The sequence below is a fragment of the Oncorhynchus masou genome, chromosome 26 (assembly GCF_036934945.1).
Source record: "Oncorhynchus masou masou isolate Uvic2021 chromosome 26, UVic_Omas_1.1, whole genome shotgun sequence".
Taxonomy (NCBI): Eukaryota; Metazoa; Chordata; class Actinopteri; order Salmoniformes; family Salmonidae; genus Oncorhynchus; species Oncorhynchus masou.
In genome coordinates, this window is record NC_088237.1 from 313745 (window position 1) to 337026 (window position 23282).

The following is a 23282-nucleotide window of genomic DNA, read 5'->3' on the forward strand; positions in this document are numbered from 1 at the left end:
TTTACATTTACATTTAAGTCATTTAGCAGACGCTCTTATCCAGAGCGACTTACAAATTGGCTCTTCACAGACCGTGCTTATTTGAGACCAAAACTAGTGATCAATTGTAGAGTCGTGACTTTTATAATCACTTCTATTTTCTATTTTTCACTGCCAGACTATCAGGAAGAATGTTGGTACTTATTTTGATCCAAAGCCATGAATGAGTGAGTCACTCAGCTTCATGTAGGTGCTGAGGCTATATGCCTGCGCCATCAACTTGATCATTTTGCAGACACCACTTGCTGCTTATATTCAGTCAACGCATACTGTATATCATGGAATATAATTGAACATTTTCATTTTTTTAGAATAAAAACCAGTTTTAGTAAGTAATATGCTACAGTCCAGTTACAGCTCCTTCTGACCAAGTCGAAACAAGTGTTTTTTTTCCGTGTGTGTGTGCAGAACAGAGGAATAGCAATTCTTACACTATTGTTCTATATTCAATCACTTTCATCCTCATCATTCAGTTCAATACAATTACATTTTGAAGTAGTGAACAATTATCACTTTCTATTTGGTTTATATCGCCCAATTCATTGTCAGGTAGAGACACATTTAGTGCCTTAGGACCCAAATGCACAATCAGTGCTCTAACTCCCGCTTGTGGTGTTCTGGAGCAATGAAGCAGTGACGCAGGGTAATGTACAAAACCACAACGTCCCGAGGCATAATTTCAAAACATTTAATTGAGGAACCACTGTATTTGGATAGTCAGTCCTTGCTCATGGATAGCTCTTGTCTATGAATTTGATAGTTCCATTTTTCGAGCCCCATCCCTCAGTTTTTAGAAAAACAGTGGCGGGAAGTTTGTTATTTATTTTAAATTTCACCTTAATTTAACCAGGTAGGCTAGTTGAGAACAAGTTCTCATTTACAACTGCGACCTGGCCAAGATAAAGCAAAGCAGTGTGACACAGACAACAACACAGAGTTACACATGGAATAAACAATAAACAAGCCAATATCACAATACACGCGTCAATGACACAGTAGAAAAAAGAAAGTCATAGGCCATTGTAGCGAAGAATTACTATTTAGCAGATTAACACTGGAGTGATAAATGAGCAGATGATGATGTGCAAGTAGAGATACTGGTGTGCAAAAGAGCAGAACAGTAAATAAAAACAGTATGGGGATGAGGTAGGTAGATTATGTACAGCTGCAGCGAACGGTTAGCTGCTCAGATAGCTGATGTTTAAAGTTGGTGAGGGAAATATAAGTCTCCAGTATCAGCGATTTTTGCAATTCGTTCCCATCACTGGCAGCAGAGAACTGGAAGGAAAGGCGGCCAAATGAGGTGTTGGCTTTGGGGATGATCAGTGAGATATACCTGCTGCAACGTGCGGTACAACGGGTGTTGTTATCGTGACCAGTGAACTGAGATAATGCGGAGCTTTACCTAGCATAGACTTATAGATGACCTGGAGCCAGTGGGTCTGGCAACGAATATGTAGCGAGGGCCAGCCGACTAGAGCATACAGGTCGCAGTGGTGGGTGGTATAAGGTGATTTGGTAACAAAACAGATGGCACTGTGATAGACTGCATCCAGTTTGCTGAGTAGAGTATTGGAAGCTATTTTGTAGATGACATCTCCGAAGTCAAAGATCGGTAGGATAGTCAGTTTTACTCGGGTAAATTTGGCGGTGTGAGTGAAGGAGGCTTTGTTGCGACATAGAAAGCCAATTCTAGATTTGATTTTGGATTGGAGATGTTTAATATGAGTCTGGAAGGAGAGTTTACAGTCTAGCCAGACACCTAGGTATTTGTAGTTGTTGTCACGTTCGGACCTTAGTTCCTTTGTTTTTGTCTTTGTTTTATTATGGTCAGGGTGGGTAGTCTGTTTGTTTTTCTATGTTGGTTTTTGAGTTTGGCCTGGTATGGTTCTCAATCAGAGGCAGGTGTCGTTAGTTGTCTCTGATTGAGAATCATACTTAGGTAGCCTTTTTCCACCTGCGTTTCGTGGGTGTTTATTTTTTGTTTTGTGTGTCATCACTAGACAGGACTGTTTTGTTTGTTCGTTCTTCCTAGTTGTTATTTTGTTTAGTGTTCAGTTTTGATTATATTAAAAATCATGAACATTTACCACGCTGCACCTTGGTCCTCTTCTCCTTCATACGACGACCGTTACAGTTGTTCACATATTCTAGGTCAGAACCGTCCCGGGTGGTGATGCTAGTCGGGCTTGTGGGTGCGGGCAGCGAACGGTTGAAATGCATTTGGTTTTACTAGCGTTTAAGAGCAGTTGGAGGCCACGGAAGGAGTGTTGTATGGCATTGAAGCTCGTTTGGAGGTTAGTTAGCACAGTGTCCAAGGAAGGGCCAGAAGTAAACAGAATGGTGTCGTCTGCGTAGAGGTGGATCAGGGATTGACCCGCAGCAAGAGCGACATCGTTGATATACAGTGGGGAGAACAAGTATTTGATACACTGCCGATTTTGCAGGTTTTCCTACTTACAAAGCATGTAGAGGTCTGTAATTTTTTATCATAGGTACACTTCAACTGTGAGAGACGGAATCTAAAACAAAAATCCAGAAAATCACATTGTATGATTTTTCAGTAATTCATTTGCATTTTATTGCATGACATAAGTATTTGATCACCTACCAACCAGTAAGAATTCCGGCTCTCACAGACCTGTTAGTTTTTTCTTTAAGAAACCCTCCTTTTCTCCACTCATTACCTGTATTAACTGCACCTGTTTGAACTCGTTACCTGTGTAAAAGACACCTGTCCACACACCTGTCCAACAGACTCCAACCTCTCCACAATGTCCAAGACCAGAGAGCTGTGTAAGAACATCAGGGATAAAATTCTAGACCTGCACAAGGCTGGGATGGGCTACAGGACAAATGGCAAGCAGCTTGGTGAGAAAGCAACAACTGTTGGCGCAATTATTAGAAAATGGAAGAAGTTCAAGATGACGGTCAATCACCCTCGGGCTGGGGCTCCATGCAAGATCTCATCTTGTGGGGCATCAATGATCATGAGGAAGGTGAGGGATCAGCCCAGAACTACACGGCAGGACCTGGTCAAAGACCTGAAGAGAGCTGGGACCACAGTCTCAAAGAAAACCATTAGTAACACACTATGCCGTCATGGAATAAAATCCTGCAGCGCACGCAAGGTCCCCCTGTTCAAGCCAGCGCATGTCCAGGCCCGTCTGAAGTTTGCCAATGACCATCTGGATGATCCAGAGGAGGAATTGGAGAAGGTCATGTGGTCTGATGAGACAAAAATAGAGCTTTTTGGTCTAAACTCCACTCGCCATGTTTGGAGGAAGAAGAAGGTTGAGTACAACCCCAAGAACACCATCCATACCGTGAAACATTGAGGTGGAAACATCATTCTTTGGGGATGCTTTTCTGCAAAGTGGATAGGACGACTGCACCGTATTGAGGGGAGGATGGATGGGGCCATGTATCGCGAGATCTTGGCCAACAACCTCCATCCCCTCAGTAAGAGCATTGAAGATGGATCGTGGCTGGGTCTTCCAGCATGACAACGACTCAAAACACACAGCCATGGCGACTAAGGAGTGGCTCCGTAAGAAGCATCTCAAGGTCCTGGAGTGGCCTAGCCAGTCTCCAAACCTGAACCCAATGGAAAATCTTTGGAGGGAGCTGAAAGTCCGTATTACGCAGCGACAGCCCCGAAACCTGAAGGATCTGGAGAAGGTCTGTATGGAGGAGTGGGCCAAAATCCCTGCTGCAGTGTGTGAAAACCTGGTCAAGAACTACAGGAAACGTATGATCTCTGTAATTGCAAACAAAAGTTTCTGTACCAAATATTAAGTTCTGCTTTTCTGATGTATCAAATACTTATGTCATGCAATAAAATGCTAATTAATTACTTTAAAATCATACAACGTGATTTTCTGGATTTTTGTTTTAGATTCCGTCTCTCACAGTTGAAGTGTACCTATGATAAAAATTACAGACCTCTACATGCATTGTAAGTAGGAAAACCTGCAAAATCGGCAGTGTATCAAATACTTGTTCTCCTCACTGTATACAGAGACAGGAGTCGGCCTGAGAATTGAACCCTGTGGTACCCCCATAGGGACTGCCAGAGGTCTGGACAACAGGCCCTCTGATTTGACACACTGATCTCTGTCTGCAAAGTAGTTGGTGAACCAGGCGATGCAGTCATTAGAGAAACAAGGCTATTGAGTCTTCCGATAAGAAATCGGTGATTGACAGAGTCGAAAGCCTTGGCCAGGTTGATGAAGACGGCTGCACAGTTCTGTCTTTTATCGATGGCGGTTATGATGTCATTTAGTACCTTGAGCATGGCTGAGGTGCACACGTGACCGGCTCGGACACCGGAAAGAGGTTGAATAGGCTGGTAATAGGGGTTGCAACATTGACGGCGGATAGTTTTCGAAAGAGAGGGTCCAGATTGTCTGGCCCAGCTGATTTGTACGGGTCCAGGTTTTGCAGCTCTTTCAGAACATCTCCTATCTGGATTTTGGTGAAGGAGAAGGAGGCTCAGGCGAATAGCTGTGGGGGGTGGGGGGTGGAGCTTTTGGCTAGGGTTGGAGTAGCCAGGAGGAAGGCATGGCCAGTCGTAGAGAAATGCTTGTCAATTATCATGGATTTATCGGTGGTGACCGTGTTACCTAATGCTCTTGTTCTCCATGGACTTAAGTGTCCCAAACCTTTTTGGAGTTAGAGCTACAGGATGCAAATTTCTGCTTGAAAAATCTAGCTTTTGCTTTCCTGACTGACTGAGTGTATTGGTTCCTGACTTCCCTGAACAGTTGTATATCGGGGGGACTATTCGATGCTACGGCAATACGCCACAGGATGTTTTTGTGCTGGTCAAGGGCATTCAGGTCTGAAGTGAACCAAGGGCTATATCTGTTCTTGGTTCTGCATTTTTTGAAAGGGGCATGCTTATCTAAGATGAGGAGGAAATTAATTTTAAAGAACGACCAGGCATCCTCGACTGACCGGATGAGGTCAATATCCTTCCAGGATACCCGGGCAAGGTCGATTAGAAAGGCCTGCTTGCAGAAGTGTTTTAGGGAGCATTTGACAGTGATGAGGGGTGGTTGTTTGACCGCGGACCCATAGCGTATACAGGCAATGAGGCAGTGATCACTGAGATCCTGATTGAAAACAGCAGAGGTGTATTTAGAGGGCAGGATAATGTCTATGAGGGTGCCCATGTTTAACAGATTTAGGGTTGTACCTGGTGGGTTCCTTGATGATTTTGAGGGCATTTGATTTTGTGAGATTGAGGGCATCTAGCTTAGATTGTAGGACATCCGGGGTGTTAATTAAGCATATCCCAGTTTAGGTCACCTAACATATCGAACTCTGAAGCTAGATGGGGGCGATCAATTCAGATATGGTGTCCATTGCACAGCTGGGAGTGGAGGGGGGTCAATAACAGGCAGCAACTGTGAGAGACTTATTTCTGAAGAGATGAATTTTTTAAATTAGAAATTTGAACTGTTTGGACATAGTATGACAGAACTTTGCAGGCTCTGCAGTAGATTGCAACTCCTCCCTCTTTGGCAGTTCTATCTTGATGGAAAATGTTGTAGTTGGGTATGGAAATCTCCAAATATTTGGTGGCCTTCCTAAGCCAGGATTCAGACACAGCAAGGACATCAGGGTTGGCGGAGTGTGCTAAAGCAGTGAGTAAAACAAACTTAGGGAGGAGGCTTCTAATGTTAACGTGCATGAAACCAAGGCTTTTTTGATCACAGAAGTCAACAAATGAGGATGCCTGGGGACACGCAGGGCCTGGGTTTACCTCCACATCACCTGAGGAACAGAGGAGGAGTAGGATAATGGTACGGCTAAAGGCTATCAAAACTGGTCTTCTAGAGCGTTGGGGTCAAAGAATAAAAGGAGCAGATCTCTGGGCATGGTAAAATAGATTCAGGCATTATGTGCAGACAGGGGTATGGTGGGGTGCCGTACAGCGGATGTAAGCTCAGGCACTGAGGGATGATAAGAGAGGTTGCATCTCTGGACATACTGGTTATAATGGGTGAGGTCACCGCATGTGTGGGAGGTGGGACAAATGAGGTATAAGAGGTATGATGAGTGGAACTAGAGGCTCCATTGTAAACTTAAACAATGATAACTAGGGAGGTGGGCCTGGCCTGGCTCAGGGATAGCTTTGGTACTGGGTCACTCGGTGGCAGCTAGCTAGCTGTGAAGATCAGGAGTAATGGTCCATTGTTTACGGCAGGAATCCGGCGTTGTAGTGGAGAAACAGTCCGATACTGGTAGGCTGGCGAGTATTATCCAGGCTAAAAAAAGGTCTGGTATCTGTGCAGAAGGTAAAGACCGCTAGCAGTGGCTAACAATGACTAAATAGCTTGTAGCTAATTAGCTTGTTAGCTTCTGGTTATAAGGTCTAAAAAAATTAAAAATAATAGCGGTTCCGTATCACATCGAGTGAGGCAGGTTACGGGAAGTTATAAGAGATTGAAATATATACAAAAAAGGACGAAGTACACGAGAGAACGAACAAAACACATCTGCACTGCTACACCATCTTGGTCTCTATCAAGTACAATTTGTTATTGTTTCAACTGTCGATTGCAGTTTGAAAGTCAGGTAACCAAACTGCTTCGAGAACGTTAAGAAAACGTTACATAAAAACCATAAGAAAACTTTTGTAACGTTCAAAAAAGGTTCTAAGAATGTTATTTAAAACATTTAGATTCCGTTCTTATCATCATCAAAAAAATATATATATCCTTGAACTTGTTAAGTGTGTTCAGGTGTGTTGGCCGCACCCAGTAATTGGCCACACCTGATCTTAATGAGTGCTTGTTTCCTTTTGAAATGGGCTCTGTTTGAATAGACTAAAATGAAAAATGTTGTATCTGTGAATGAAAGAGGGCATGCTAACTCCATCCTGGTGGCGCAGTGGACTAACTCCATGGATAGGGAACAGAATAGTATAGGTTTGAATGCCGTGTTACAATAAAAAATACATGTTTTTGCATGATGAATGCCTGTGTAAAAAAAAAGTTAACAGAAATAAACAAGCAGTGTTATTAAAAATCTTGAAACATTCAGTAAAGTTATTAAAAATCTCCAAATAACCTAGAATTTTCATTTTCAGAGCGTTAATAAATCCTCCCAGGAAAACTTTCAAGAATGCAGAATAAAACTAACCCTCTAAACTATGAATAAACGTTCCTAGAACAGGCAACCTTTTCACTTCTGTTCTCGGAATGTCAGGAAACATAGGGCTTTGTTCCCACAACCGATGTGAAACCAAAAACATACATTTCCGCAACTTACAGAGAAAGATGGAAACAAAAAACTGGATTTATTTCATGTTTTTTGGCCAAAGTTATTTTTTCTCTTTTGTCCCTCTTTCCAACTGCCTCTCTTCTTCTCCATCTCCCCCATCTTCTTCAACATCTCCACCCATCTTCTTCTCCATCGACATTACCGTTCCCTCTCACCATAATATCTCTCTCTCTCTCAGGCGATGAATAAGTATGGTGTGGAGTTCTCTGGTCCTGGGGGAGTGGCCACTCGTCCTAAAGTGAGCGGCTCAGAGTTGCTGTGCCAGCTGAAGTACAAGGTAGACGTTGCGACCCTGACCCCTGACCTCGAGCCCTTCTCCTCTCTGCCCTGGGCGTACCAGCTGCCCCTACAACCCATAACCTCTGACCTTGGACCCTACAAGAGCTGTGCAGTGGTATCATCGGCTGGGTCACTACGCTACTCTGGACTGGGCAAGGAGATTGGTAAGTGTTGTTGTACTAAACACATTAAAGTTGTATAGAAGTTGTGTTATCGTACTATTAAAAGTCACCTAAGTGTACTTCTAGGTACTAAAATTACCCCACTTAAAGTATACTACTGTAAGTGTACCTGTAAGACATCATTGAAATGTACTCTATTCACACTTAAAATATACTTTTACTGAAAGCTATTGTCAAGTAGTATGGAACCAACATTTTTGGTTACACCAATAGTAAAACCACCCTAATCTGTGAGGTGTAAGGCTAGTTGAGGACTCCATGAACACAATTATGCCTAACATTTTTAGAAACATTAGACCAGAACCTTGATACTGTTTGATGTCTAAATTTGAACATTAGTCATGAAGATTAGGCTATTTTGGATTTATTTTGCATCAGAAGTGTGTTAATAATGTCACTAGCATATCCCATTTATACTAAAAGTGCACTTTAATTATCTTTGGAGCACTCTTTTAGTTGCAAAATAATTGTACATGGTAAACATATTTTATTTACATCTAATCAGACTCTCTTATCCAGATTGCCTACATTTTCATACTGGTCCCCTGTGGGAATCAAACCCACAATCCTGACGTGACAAGCACCATGCTCTACCAACTGAGCCACACGTGACTATTTGAATATATGACTATACTTATTTTTATATTTCTAGTGTACTAACGCTGGGATTGACGTTAACGCTTGTCCGCTTGCCTGGGGCAAGTATGTCGGACAAGCAGAGTATAGATTTAAGTTGTCCAAATGGAAAAGTAAAAAAATAAATCAATATCAAACAATTAGCCTACTCCGAACAGAATTGTATTAGGTCCCCTGTCTGCGATGTGTTGAGCACTGTCCTCCCAATTTTTACAGAGCGCATTGCAGTATAATTATTGTAGATCTGCATTGACAGGCATGAGCGGTCTGTCAATCATGCAGTCTCGAACTGCGTTTTAGAGATAAAAGTGAGCGTTTGCACTTTTGTTGATATTCATTGCTAGTTAGTGAGTTATTTGTCCAGTTATAGCAAATATTTGGTCAGCAATGAAAATTCTGGAAATGTCATGGTGTGTGCATCATGCGTGCCAGTATTTCACTGGTTATCTCGCTATTTAACTATTTAGCTATTAGCATGTATTAATGTCATTGTCATGTCTGATGCCATAAACAACTTTCCACCGGCACTCATGAACAGCCTTAAATGGCCTTCACAAAGTTGATACGGGTGCACAGTTGATAAAACCAATGCAGCATGCTCTCAGCATACTCTCTCAAGCACTCTAATTTGGTGTTGAGAAATAATTCTGAAACCCTTGAAATGCTGGGATTCTCAGCTATTCAGTAAAACGTATTCTTACAATAACCTAATTGACAAGTACAGTAACTCCTATGCTGTCACGATCTCCCCTGAGATCTACCCTTACAAATAGATTAACATGTCTTAGTTAGCTACCTTGTTTTGAAGTTGCCTGGTTCATTGAATGAGGGAATTAGTGAATAAAGACATAAATAATATTTGGTTGTAATTTTAATGTTGCAGGGTCGCCAACCACCCTCCAGGATAGTCCTCGACAGCTACTGGGTGTGCACGTTTTTGTTCCAGCACATTGTAAAAAATCAGCTGCTCAACAGTTGATAAGTTGACTCGGGTGTGTTTTTGCAATGTTGGACCAAAAGCCTGCACACCCAGTAACTCTCCAGATGGAGGGTTGGCCACATACAGTGGGGGGAACAAGTATTTGATACACTGCCGATTTTGCAGGTATTCCTACTTACAAGGCATGTAGAGGTCTGTCATTTTTATCATAGGTACACAACTGTGAGAGACGGAATCTAAAACAAAAATCCAGAAAATCACATGCAAATTAATTACTTAAAAATCATTTTTGTTTTAGATTTCATCTCTCACAGTTGAAGTGGGCCGGCAGGGTAGCCGAGTGGTTAAAGTGTTGGACTAGTAACCGGAAGGTTGCAAGTTCAAACCCCCAAGCTGACAAGGTATAAATCTGTCGTTCCACCCCTGAACAGGCAGTTAAACCACTGTTCCAAGGCTGTCATTGAAATTAAGAATTTGTTCTTAACTGACTTGCCTGGTTAAATAAAGGAAAAAAAAAATAGAAAAAAAAAAGTATTAAATATTACAGACCTCTACATAAAGTAGGAAAATCAAGTGTATCAAATACTTGTTTATACAGTCAAAAAAAGTATTTAGTTAGCCACAAATTTGTTCTCCCATAAAAGAGAGGCCTACATCATTGGTACACTTCAACTATGACAGACAAAATGAGAAAAAAATGAAAATCAGGATGAATTTATTTGCAAATTATGGTGGAAAATAAGTATTTGATCAATAACAAAAGTTTATCTCAATACTTTGTTATATACCCTTTGTTGGCAATGACAGAGGTCAAACGTTTTCTGTAAGTCTACAAGGTTTTCACACACTGTTGCTGGTAATTTGGCACATTCCTCCATGCAGATCTCCTATAGAGCAGTGATGTTTTGGGGCTGTTGTTGGGCAACACGGACTTTCAACTACCTTCAAAGATTTTCTATGGGGTTGAGATCTGGAGACTGTCTAGGCCACTCCAGGACCTTGAAATACTTCTTACGAAGCCACTCCTTCGTTGCCTGGGCGGTGTGTTTGGGATCATTGTCATGCTGAAAGACCCAGCCACGTTTCATCTTCAATGCCCTTGCTGATGGAAGGAGGTTTTCACTTAAAATCTCACGATACATGGCCCCATTCATTCTTTCCTTTACACGGATCAGTTGTCCTGGTCCCTTTGCAGAAAAACAGCCCCAAAGCATGATGTTTCCACCCCCATGCTTCACAGTAGTTATGGTGTTCTTTGGATGCAACTCAGCATTCTTTGTCCTCCAAACACGACGAGTTGAGTTTTTACCAAAAAGTTATATTTTGGTTTCATCTGACCATATGACATTCTCCCAATCTTCTTCTGGATCATCCAAATGCTCTCTAGCAAACTTCAGACGGGCCTGGACATGTACTGGCTTAAGCAGGGTGACACGTCTAGCACTGCAGGATTTGAGTCCCTGGCGGCGTAGTGTGTTACTGATGGTAGGCTTTGTTACTTTGGTCCCAGCTCTCTGCAGGTCATTCACTAGGTCCCCCACACTGTGGTTTTGGGATTTTTCCTCACTGTTGTGTCGTTCTTGTGATCATTTTGACCCCACGGGGGCCCCAGTGAGATCTTGCACCTGGAGCCCCAGATCGAGGGAGATTATCAGTGGTCTTGTATGTCTTCCATTTCCTAATAATTGCTCCCACAGTTGATTTCTTCAAACCAAGCTGCTTACCTATTGCAGATTCAGTCTTCCCAGCCTGGTGCAGTGCAGGGGGACACGTCTAGCACTGCAGGATTTGAGTCCCTGGCGGCGTAGTGTGTTAGGTCCCAGCCTGGTGCAGGTCTACAATTTTGTTTCTGGGTCCTTTGACATCTCTTTGGTCTTGGCCATAGTGGAGTTTGGAGTGTGACTGTTTGAGGTTGTGGACAGGTGTCTTTTATACTGATAACAAGTTCAAACAGGTGCCATTAATACAGGTAACGAGTGGAGGACAGAGGAGCCTCTTAAAGAAGAAGTTACAGGTCTGTGAGAGCCAGACATCTTGCTTGTTTGTAGGTGACCAAATACTTATTTTCCACCATAATTTGCAAATAAATTCATTACAAATCCTACAATGTGATTTTCTGGATTTTTTTCTCATTTTGTCTGTCATAGTTGAATTGTACCAATGATGAAAATTGCAGGCCTCTCTCATCTTTTTAAGTGGGAGAACTTGCACAATTGGTGGCTGACTAAATACTTTTTTGCCCCACTGTATATTAGCCTGTCAGTGCAGTATTTTACTTTGTGTGGGGTTAAAGTGCCTTGCTCAAGGCTACAGTGGAAGCATTTATAATAGTTGAGTACAGAGACCCAGCAGCCTTCCATTGTCAATACCAGTGATAATAATGCATTTTATTTTGTGAAGTGGTTCCTTGCCTGATACAACACAATTTTCCTTCACCGTTTCATCCCATGGTCTTACAGATTATATATATATTTCCTTTGGACAAATGACTTGAGCTTTCACACAAGTAAAAATTTTATTCTACTTATCTGATGAACAAGTGGCTAAAAAAGTTAATGTCAAGTGCTGTAATACATACATGTATTTAATGTGTACTTATATAGTGTTAGTTTGGAACATCTTAAGTTGTACTAAATACACTAAAGATGTGTCAGAATACTATAAAAAGTCAACTAAGTGAACTTCTAGGCACTTAAAGTAAAGTAAGTAAACTTGTAAGACATTATTTGAGATGTACAAACCTCCCGAAAATATTAGCAACATATGAGAAACAACATAATATATTAAATCAAAACTCCACCTGCAGAAAAGGACACGGGGTAATATGTAAATGTTTTTAGGGGTTCACTTAATATGGTCAATGATTGGCAACTTTTTTTCTAATGGCACACAGAAACGAGAGGCCATGTGTAACTTGGTCAAAATGAATGACACCGACTAGCCTATAGGTGGCACTGCATAAGCAGTCTCACTTATACCCTCATCTGCCACTCTGTTTGACCTAGAGACTTGAAACTGTGTATGTAGGGGTCTTTCCTAATGCTGAACACATTTGCCTCAAGGACCCATAAGGTCCGTCAGAATAGATTTTCCTCTATCTTGGACATTTTGAAAAAACGTCTTCTCATGAACCATAAATCCAAATAACATATTTAATAATAATAATAATTTAATAACATATATTTAGGTCCATGATTCAACCATTCCAGCTCTGCAGATTTTGCTGCGAAGAGACAGAATCATCAGATCATTTGTTTTGGTACTGTCTATACAGTTGTTCCTCCTTTAAAATTTGCGAACTTACGCCGCGGGACATAAGAGGTACCCAGCGCCACGGCTTCATTGCTCCAGACCACCACACGGGGGAGCTAGAGCACTCATTTTGCATTTGGGTCCCAAGGTTTTTATTTGACCAATCATATCGAGTGGTTCCAATGACGAATTTGACGTGAGCCACCCGTTGCTGGTGACTTTCATCAGCAAAGATTACAGTGCAAGCAAATGTAAGTAGTTATATCATAACGAGTCAAACAAAAAATGTACCATTGAGAGGAATCTGTTAGTTAATGTAGAGACAAACAATTGTGCATATTTTTTTACCATTGAAGTTAATTTAAGAAAATCTCTATTTAGCAAGTTTTTTTCAGTCATATCCAATACCACATGTATCAAACTCCATTCTTTGAATGTCTGCATGTACTGTATGTATGTATGTGTGTATGTATGTATGTATGTGTGTATGTGTGTATGTATGTATGTTGGTATGTATTTATGTATGTATGTATGTACAGTGCCTTGAGAAAGTATTCGGCCCCCTTGAACTTTGCGACCTTTTGCCACATTTCAGGCTTCAAACATAAAGATATAAAACTGTATTTTTTTGTGAAGAATCAACAACAAGTGGGACACAATCATGAAGTGGAACGACATTTATTGGATATTTCAAAGTTTTTTAACAAATCAAAAACTGAAAAATTGGGCGTGCAAAATTATTCAGCCCCCTTAAGTTAATACTTTGTAGCGCCACCTTTTGCTGCAATTACAGCTGTAAGTCGCTTGGGGTATGTCTCTATCAGTTTTGCACATCGAGAGACTGAAATTTTTTCCCATTCCTCCTTGCAAAACAGCTCGAGCTCAGTGAGGTTGGATGGAGAGCATTTGTGAACAGCAGTTTTCAGTTCTTTCCACAGATTCTCGATTGGATTCAGGTCTGGACTTTGACTTGGCCATTCTAACACCTGGATATGTTTATTTTTGAACCATTCCATTGTAGATTTTTCTTTATGTTTTGGATCATTGTCTTGTTGGAAGACAAATCTCCATCCCAGTCTCAGGTCTTTTGCAGACTCCATCAGGTTTTCTTCCAGAATGGTCCTGTATTTGGCTCCATCCATCTTCCCATCAATTTTAACCATCTTCCCTGTCCCTGCTGAAGAAAAGCAGGCCCAAACCATGATGCTGCCACCACCATGTTTGACAGTGGGGATGGTGTGTTTAGGGTGATGAGCTGTGTGGCTTTTACGCCAAACATAACGTTTTGCATTGTTGCCAAAAAGTTCAATTTTGGTTTCATCTGACCAGAGCACCTTCTTCCACATGTTTGGTGTGTCTCCCAGGTGGCTTGTGGCAAACTTTAAACAACACTTTTTATGGATATCTTTAAGAAATGGCTTTCTTCTTGCCACTCTTCCATAAAGGCCAGATTTGTGCAATATACGACTGATTGTTGTCCTATGGACAGAGTCTCCCACCTCAGCTGTAGATCTCTGCATTTCATCCAGAGTGATCATGGGCCTCTTGGCTGCATCTCTGATCAGTCTTCTCCTTGTATGAGCTGAAAGTTTAGAGGGACGGCCAGGTCTTGGTAGATTTGCAGTGGTCTGATACTCCTTCCATTTCAATATTTTCGCTTGCACAGTGCTCCTTGGGATGTTTAAAGCTTGGGAAATCTTTTTGTATCCAAATCCGGCTTTAAACTTCTTCACAACAGTATCTCGGACCTGCCTGGTGTGTTCCTTGTTCTTCATGATGCTCTCTGCGCTTTTAACGGACCTCTGAGACTATCACAGTGCAGGTGCATTTATACGGAGACTTGATTACACACAGGTGGATTGTATTTATCATCATTAGTCATTTAGGTCAACATTGGATCATTCAGAGATCCTCACTGAACTTCTGGAGAGAGTTTGCTGCACTGAAAGTAAAGGGGCTGAATAATTTTGCACGCCCAATTTTTCAGTTTTTGAATTGTTAAAAAAGTTTGAAATATCCAATAAATGTCGTTCCATTTCATGATTGTGTCCCACTTGTTGTTGATTCTTCACAAAAAAATACAGTTTTATATCTTTATGTTTGAAGCCTGAAATGTGGCAAAAGGTCGCAAAGTTCAAGGGGGCCGAATACTTTCGCAAGGCACTGTATGTATGTATGTATGTATGTATGTATTAAAATTATACACTTCAACAGTGTTTACCACCCCTGCTCCTGGGACATCAATGATTACATATTGAAACTATGCAATAGACTAGAAACATGATTTAAGTAAAGGCTGATTTGTAATTCATATATACAGAAAAAACAGTACACTACACTTCCTATGCATATCTAACTCCCTTCATCTGAATAAATCTGAGGAGGTTCTCCCAGCCATGTGGACGATTGAAAACAGGGCAGCAAAATGTGTTTGTCACCAGAGCGGTTTAAAGCATATTACTATTTGACGCGTGGAAGAGGGCGAGGAACAAGATGGGAGTAACAATCCAGGCTATTTGCCCTGTCACCGGCATAATAATGTAATGAAACAAGCAGGGAGCAGGTTTCGAACCACCAACATTCTAGCCTGATGTCCAGCACGCAATAGACTGTACCCAAATGTATTAATTGGGGTTGGGGCCGATTGTGGCTAAAAAAACGTTATAATTTGGAATCTTTAACATGTGGAAAGGGGAAAAGTATTATTATTATTTTTCACAAGCGTAGCAGGATGAGTTATTAGCTGAACAAAAGACTATTCAACCTTTACTAAATAATTGTCTAATAGCCGAGCTCGATGTGAAACCCCTCCTCCACAGCTCGCAAACAAATCATTTTTTCTACCTTTCCACATCTACCTACACAGGGTTAATGTTCTGAAAAAAAAATTTATATATATATATATATATTGGTCATGGCTCCCGAGTGGCGCATCGGTCTACAGTCCTTGGTTCGAATACAGAACTGTATCACATCCGACCGTGATTGGGTGTGCCATATGGGGACGCGCAATTGGCCCAGCGTCATCCGGGTTTGACTGGGGTAGGCCGTGATTGTAAATAAGAATTTGTTCTTGCCTAGTTAAATATAGGAAAAATGTAAAAAAAACAGATGGAGAAAACCTACACCAGAGGAGCAATTCATTTCAACAAAAATCTTCATTTTAATTTGACTTTACAAACAACAAGAGGGCTTAATTGGAGTCTTTCTTCAGAGCCTTAGGCCCATATAAAATATCTTCACTGGCTGAGGTCGGCTATGAGGCTTAACAAACTAATAGAAGTAGGATTGTTTTATTAGGTCTTCTTACAATTGCAACTGGTCAAAAATGTAGCATCCTACATAAGACAATCATTTAAAGAAAAAAGTCTGCACGTTAAAACACGTTCGACCTAAAACAATGCAACTAATAATGAAAAGCTCACATTTGTAAATCCCAAACTCTAAAAGTAGTTGGAAAGGTAGATACAAAGTATTTGTGACATTGTGGGTACAATAAAGAATGTAAACAAGATGCTGTGTTTTTATTTAGGGTAGTGATGGACAACTGGAGGCATTTTGAAAAAGGTTTTCAAACACTTATTTTTCACAAGTGCACTGTAACAGGTGTAGCCCATCATGCAAATGTTTCCTATTAGCAGGACAATAGACTTTTTATAGCCCAGCTACTGGAGTGAAAATCCCCCAACTTCCAATGTATTCGATGCTTAAGTACTCTAAAGTGTTACATTTCTAACTAAAAACAACAGTACAGTATTTCTTCACCAACATCTTTATGCTTTTGCTAATAAAATAACGAGAATACATTAAAATGTGGATGTTTATTTAAACTCCATTTTAGTTGCACTTCCACCCAGCTCCACGACCACAGGTAAAACCTTGCTGAGATGATCAATGTATTTTTTGCATTGTTGTTTCATCAATTTCTCTAGCCAAAACATCTTGATGGCCTTGACCAGTTCATCTTTGCTTGTCAGAGCTACGGATTAATGTTTTCAGTTGATGCCAAACAAATTAGATCGGGTTTAAATCAGGAGGCCTACAAGTAGAGATTAAAAAATATTTTTAGATATACTGTAGGCCTGCCGAAGGTGTTGTAGGTCTTTTATTTATGTATTTTATTGAACCTTTATTTTACTACATAAATGTCTACTTACTCTGCTAGCGTCTTGACCCAGTTTATGCCCTCATTTGCAATGCAAACCCGGGTGGCAGTGTGTTCTGGGTCATTGTCTGCATTTGGAGAAGAAAAAAGACATTTAGCCCAACAGCCAACATTAGGTATAATAATAGAAATATACATGTAAATAGGCATAAATGTAACAAAATATTGCTATAATCCTACCTTGAAATAAACAATGTGGTCCCAGAAACACCTCTCTGACTTAGTGGCTTGCGAAAATATTTACCCCCTTGGCATTTTTCCTATATTGTTGCCTTACAACCCTGGAATTAAAATAGATTTTTGGGAGGTTTGTTTAATTTGATTTACACAACATGCCTACCACTTTGAAGAAGCAAAATATTTATTATTGTGAAACAAACAAGAAATAAGACAAAAAAACTGAAAACTTGAGAGTGCATAACTATTCACCCCCCAGAGTCAATACTTTGTAGAGACACCTTTTTCAGCAATTACAGCTGCAAGTCTCTTGGGGTATGTCTCTATAAGCTTGGCACATCTAGCCACTGGGATTTTTTCCCATTCTTCAAGGCAAAACTGCTACAACTCCTTCAAGTTGGATGGGTTCCGCTGGTGTAAAGCAATCTTTAAGTCATACCACAGATTCTCAATTGGATTGAGGTCTGGGCTTTGACTAGGCCATTCCAAGCCATTTAAATGTTTCCCCTTAAACCACTCGAGTGTTGCTTTAGCAGTATGCTTAGGGTCATTGTCCTGCTCGAAGGTGAACCTCCATCCCAGTCTCAAATCTCTTGAAGACTGAAACAGGTTTCCCTCAAAAATTTCCCTGTGTTTAGCGCCATCCATCATTCCTTCAATTTTGACCAGTTTTCCAGTCCCTGCCGATAAAAACATCTCCACAGCATGATGCTTCCACCACCATGCTTCACTGTGTGGATGGTGTTCTCGGGGTGATGAGCTAATTTTGCATCACCTAACCAGAGTACCTTCTTTCATATGTTTGGGGAGTCTCCCACATGCCTTTTGGCGAACACCAAACTTTGTTTGTTTATTTTTTTAAGCAATGGCTTTTTCTTCTGGCCACTCTTCCGTAAAGAGTAGCTATGTGGAGTGTACGGCATAAAGTGGTCCTATGGCAAGATACTCCAATCTCCGCTGTGGAGCTTTGCAGCTCCTTCAGGGTTATCTTTGTTGCCTCTCTGATTAATGCCCTCCTTGCCTGGTTCGTGAGTTTTGGTGGGTGGCCCTCTCTTGGCAGGTTTGTTGTGTGCCATATTCTTTCCCTTTTTTTATTTAATGGATTTAATGGATGTTCAGAGTTTCAGATAATTTTTTTATAACCCAACCCTGATCTGTACTTCTCCACAGCTTTGTCCATGACCTGTTTGGAGAGCTCCTTGGTCTTCAAGATGCCGCTTGCTTGGTGGTGTGCCTTGCTTTTTCTTGGAATAGAAACACCATAATATTTATCAAATGAATTAAGCCAAATTTCTTAAAATTAATCCTATATACTATGTTATTACAAAAACATTTTTAAATTATCTGGTAATGCCAATATGGAAGACTATCAAATTATTCTCAAAGATGCCCTCTGGTGGTCAAACTAGCACTAGCTTGCATTAACAGAAAAATGGCTGACAATTCAATAACGTGCCTTAGAATGCTGTAGCAGCCCGCAAGGTGTCCTGCAGTATGATGCAACTTTAAAAAAGAAGGAAACACTGTATTTAGCTTGGTTTTCGTCACAAGTCCAGGAATGTCTGAAGAATTACAACATTTACCTGGAGCTAACTCTGCAAATAACACTGCTGGGTTATTTGAAAAGTCATAGTCAATCAATCAATAATACAGTATAATACTACTTTTAGCAAATATGTTTTATGTACAATCTGTAGAAACTATAAGAATATAAAGGTTCATAAATTTTGCAAAACATCACAGCACAGGTGAAAAATATGGAAAATAGTAATCAAAATGGATTGTGTTGAGATAGATGGGAGGAGTTGAGTGGAACTGAAGGGTGGGACTAAAAACAACACGATAGCTAATGTAAAATATATTGTATCTGTAAAATGTATATAGGTTCAGAACTTTTGTGATACAGCACAGTTAAAAAATATTGGCAAGTAATAAAATCAAACTGGATGGTCTTCAGAGAAATCTAAGTAAAGGGATAGTTATTTAAGATCCCATTTATGGATGAGCAATGAACGAGTGGCAAATGCAAGATGCAATAGATGGTAGGTAGCCTAGTGGTTAGGGCCCATGGGCCAGTAACTGCAATGTTGCTAGATGTAAACCCATGTAGACCAGGTAAAAATCTGCACCCTGACCTGCCTGGTTCGTCAGGAGCACCTGAATTTGTTCTTGTTGACTTGCCTAGTTATATAAAGGTTAAATAAAAAAAATCATTTGGGATGACCAAGATATGTAAACATCATTATTCAAGAAGAATCCATTTGTTAGTGTCCTCCAGCAGCCTCACTGTGTTAGTGATGGCTGTTTAACTCTGATGGCCATAAGACATAAGCATTTTTCAGTCTCTCGGTCCCAAGATGCACCTAGTAACTTACCATTCCAGCTGGATGATACTTAACAGGCAGTTCATCATTATGTTGTCCTTATTCCTGTGATTATTCTGTTATTGTTTGTCCAGACCAAATCTGGAGAGCCCTGTTTGGTCTCAAACACATGCCCGTGCTCTCAATTGTATCAAATTACCAAATTACTTCAGCCTCCTGAGGTTGAAGAGTGACTTGTGCTTCTTCACCACACTGTGTGGGTAGACAATATCTAATAAGTAATCGAACAAACTTTCCAACTTCTCCAATACACATAAATCTAAGTAAAGGGATAGAATAAGAATATATAGATATACATTTATGGATGAGCAATGAACGAGTGGCAAAGGCAAGATGCAATAGATGGTAGGTAGCCTAGTGGTTAGAGCGTTGGGCCAGTAACCGAAAGGTTGCTAGATGTAAACCCTGAGCGAACCAGGTAAAAATCTGTGGTTCTGACCCTGAACAAAGGTAGTTAACCCACTCTTCCTTGGCCGTCATTGTAAATAAGAATTTGTTCTTAACTGACTTGCCTAGTTATATAAAGGTTAAATAAAAAAATACATTTGGGATGTGTAATGCAAGATATGTAAACATTATTATTAAAGTGACTAGTAATCCATTTGTATAAACGTCACCAATGAGTGTATAAGCCTCTCTGTGTTATCTGATGGCTGTTTAACAGTCTGATGGCGTGAGACATAAGCTATTTTTCAGTGGATTCCGATCGGTCCCAACTTTGAATAGTCCTTGTCACGGGTACATCCTGTTTGAGTTTCTGCCTATAGGAAAGGAGAAGAGAAATGGCGTCGTCGTCAGATTTGCTGAAAGGAAGGCGGGGGAGGGCCTTGTATGCATCGCGGAAGTTAGAGCAGCATTGATCCAGTGTTTTGCCAGCCCGGGTACGACAAATCAATATGCGTCCACACATTAAACAAATAGGGAGGGGTCCCCCATTAATTAGTTATTTAACGGCATCTACATTTCTTAACAGCAGTCAACTCTTAGATCAATCAGTTAACTCATACCAGGCCTTTTTTACATACAATTTTGTACACTTAAATTCAATGTCAATGTCAAAATGCATGCTCTAGTGAGAGCAAACAATTTTGCAGCTTGGGCTGACAGATGTGGTGGTAATTTAACAATCTCAAGGGTAGTGACAGCCGCAGTTACAGCATAAGCCACAAATGGTTCTTCTGGAGTCCCCCTGGAGTCCACTGTATCTTGTCATTCAGCGCCATCTTGTGGTCAGGGGGTGGCTGTACAGCTTCAGCATAGTCAGGCAGCCAGGCTCGACAATAGCCTGTCATTCCTGTGAGTGTCAACATATGTTGTTTTGTAACTGGCTGTGGTACAAAGATTTCCAGCCACACACTCTCGACCCAATTTCCTACCATTTGGTGTAATATCATGTAAACCAAACACAAGCGTCCTAAAAATATAAAATACAGCCTGTTCTTTAGACATCTTAATACTAAGAGCACAAAACAAAACTGAGGCCCATTATAATCTGAAGGTTGTGAGTATCACTGCATTGTAAGCTTTCTTTCAGACAATTTTTCATAAACCTCTCAAGGTGTAAATTTCTCTTCAATGGTGAGAAATGGGTGATGCAATGTAGGTCTGTCTGTGGCATTTTCTCCCAACAGCTAATGTCAAATCAAAACAAATCATTTATTTGTCACTTACCATTCCAGCTGTGTTAAACAGTTCATCATTATGCAATCGTTCATTCAATTATTCTGTTATTGTTTGCGTCAAATCAAATTGTATTGGTCTCAAACACATGGTTAACATATGTTATTGCGAGTGTAGCGAAATGCTTGTGCTTCTAGGTCCGACAGCGCAGCAATATCTAACAAGTAATCTAACAATTTCACAACAACTGCCTAATACACATAAATCTAAGTAAAGGGATAGAATAAGAATATATAGATATACATTTATGGATGAGCAATGAAAATAATGTGGCAAAGGCAAGATGCATCTCAGATTTTCAAAATATGCCCATAGTGGTTAAGAGTATTGCATAGCATTTTGTGTAGTATGTAGCACGAACATTTTCACAAAAGATGAAACCAAATAAATAAAATCATTTACCTTTGAAGACCAGGTAAAAAAATCTGTCGTTTCTGACCCTGAACAAAATCGTAGTTAACCCATTGCTCTTCCTTGGCCGTCATTGTAAACGTGAAATTTGTTCTTAACTGACATAATATCGATAAAGGTTAAATAAAAAAATCAATCCTCAAGGTGTTTTTTCAATATCTCTTCATTGAATGCATTATTATTAAAGCTTGCTTTCCTCTCTGTAATGGAAAAATACTGGCAGGTGACTTTTGCGCACCAATTAGGACACCGGGCGGACACGTGGTAAATGTGGTCTGTTATGGTCAATCTTCCAATGGCCCACAAATACGTCACAATGCTGCAGCACCTTGGGGAAACTCTGTGTTAGTGATGGCTGTTTAACAGTCTGATGGCCATGAGACATAAGCTCAAAAATTTGTCATTTCTGGTGCCATCTCATCTTGATTTTGCACCTCACGTTACTGACCTCGCCTTCTGGATGATAGGTAGCAATTATATGGGGTGTGAAAAATATCAGGCATCCAAAAATGTGGCATCAACAGGTTAAAGTGGTTGTTGTCCTTGATGATCTTATGGCCTTCCTGTAACATCGGGTGGTGTAGGTGTCCTGGAACAGGATGGCAGATAGTAGTTTCGGTCCCAGCTTTGATGCAGACCTCATGATAGCTGAACCAGTGGCTCTGGAGAGCCTTACGGCCTTTGTGGGCGGAGCAGTTGCCAGACCTCACTACCCTCTGGAGAGCCTTACGTTTGTGGGCGGAGCAGTTGCCGTACCAGGCGGTGATACAGCCCGCCAGGATGCTCTCGATCGTGCATCTGTAGAAGTTTGTAAGTGCTTTTGGTGACAAGCCGAATTTCTTCAGCCTCCTGAGGTTGAAGAGGCGCTGCTGCGCCTTCTTCACGATGCTGTCTGTGTGGGTGGACCAATTCAGTTTGTCTGTGATGTGTATGCCGAGGAACTTAAAACTTACTACCCTCTCCACTACTGTTCCATCGATGTGGATAGGGGGGTGTTCCCTCTGCTGTTTCCTGAAGTCCACAATCATCTCCTTAGTTTTGTTGACGTTGAGTGTGAGGTTATTGTCCTGACACCACACTCCGAGGGCCCTCACCACCTCCCTGTATGCCGTCTCGTCGTTGTTGGTAATCAAGCCTACCACTGTTGTGTCGTCCGCAAACTTGATGATTGAGTTGGAGGCGTGCGTGGGCACGCAGTCGTGGGTGAACAGGGAATACAGGAGAGGGTTCAGAACGCACCCTTGTGGGGCCCCAGTGTTGAGGATCAGCGGGGTGGAGATGTTGTTGCCTACCCTCACCACCTGGGGGCGGCCCGTCAGGAAGTCCAGTACCCAGTTGCACAGGGCGGGGTCGAGATCCAGGGTCTCGAGCTTGATGACGAGCTTGGAGGGTACTATGGTGTTAAATGCCGAGCTGTAGTCGATGAACAGCATTTTCACATAGGTATTCCTCTTGTCCAGATGGGTTAGGGCAGTGTGCAGTGTGGTTGAGATTGCATCGTCTGTGGACCTAGTGGGGCGGTAAGCAAATTGGAGTGGGTCTAGGGTGTCAGGTAGGATGGAGGTGATATGGTCCTTGACTAGTCTCTCAAAGCACTTGTGCTACGGGGCGGTAGTCGTTTAGCTCACTTACCTTAGCTTTCTTGAGAACAGAAACAATGGTGGCCCTCTTGAAGCATGTGGGAACAGCAGACTGAGATAGGGATTGATTGAATGTCTTGTATGTCCCATGCATATTAACAATCACACATTTGGATAAAATAATATGAATTCCCAATTTACAGAGAAGATCTCTTCCTGCCAAATTTGCAGGGGAACATGCAGAGGCAATACATTGATGTGTCC

At 41.1% G+C, this 23282-nt stretch overlaps 1 protein-coding gene across 2 annotated transcripts in view; it reads left to right on the top strand.

Moving 5' to 3' along the window:
• Nucleotides 1-23282, top strand: part of st6gal1 (ST6 beta-galactosamide alpha-2,6-sialyltranferase 1) — a 159434-nt gene that overhangs the window by 45281 nt on the left and 90871 nt on the right. For both annotated transcript variants that reach the window (XM_064938034.1, XM_064938035.1), the window contains one exon: nt 7511-7775. In XM_064938034.1, coding sequence (XP_064794106.1) covers nt 7511-7775 — 265 coding nt within the window. The remainder of the gene's footprint in view (nt 1-7510; nt 7776-23282) is intronic.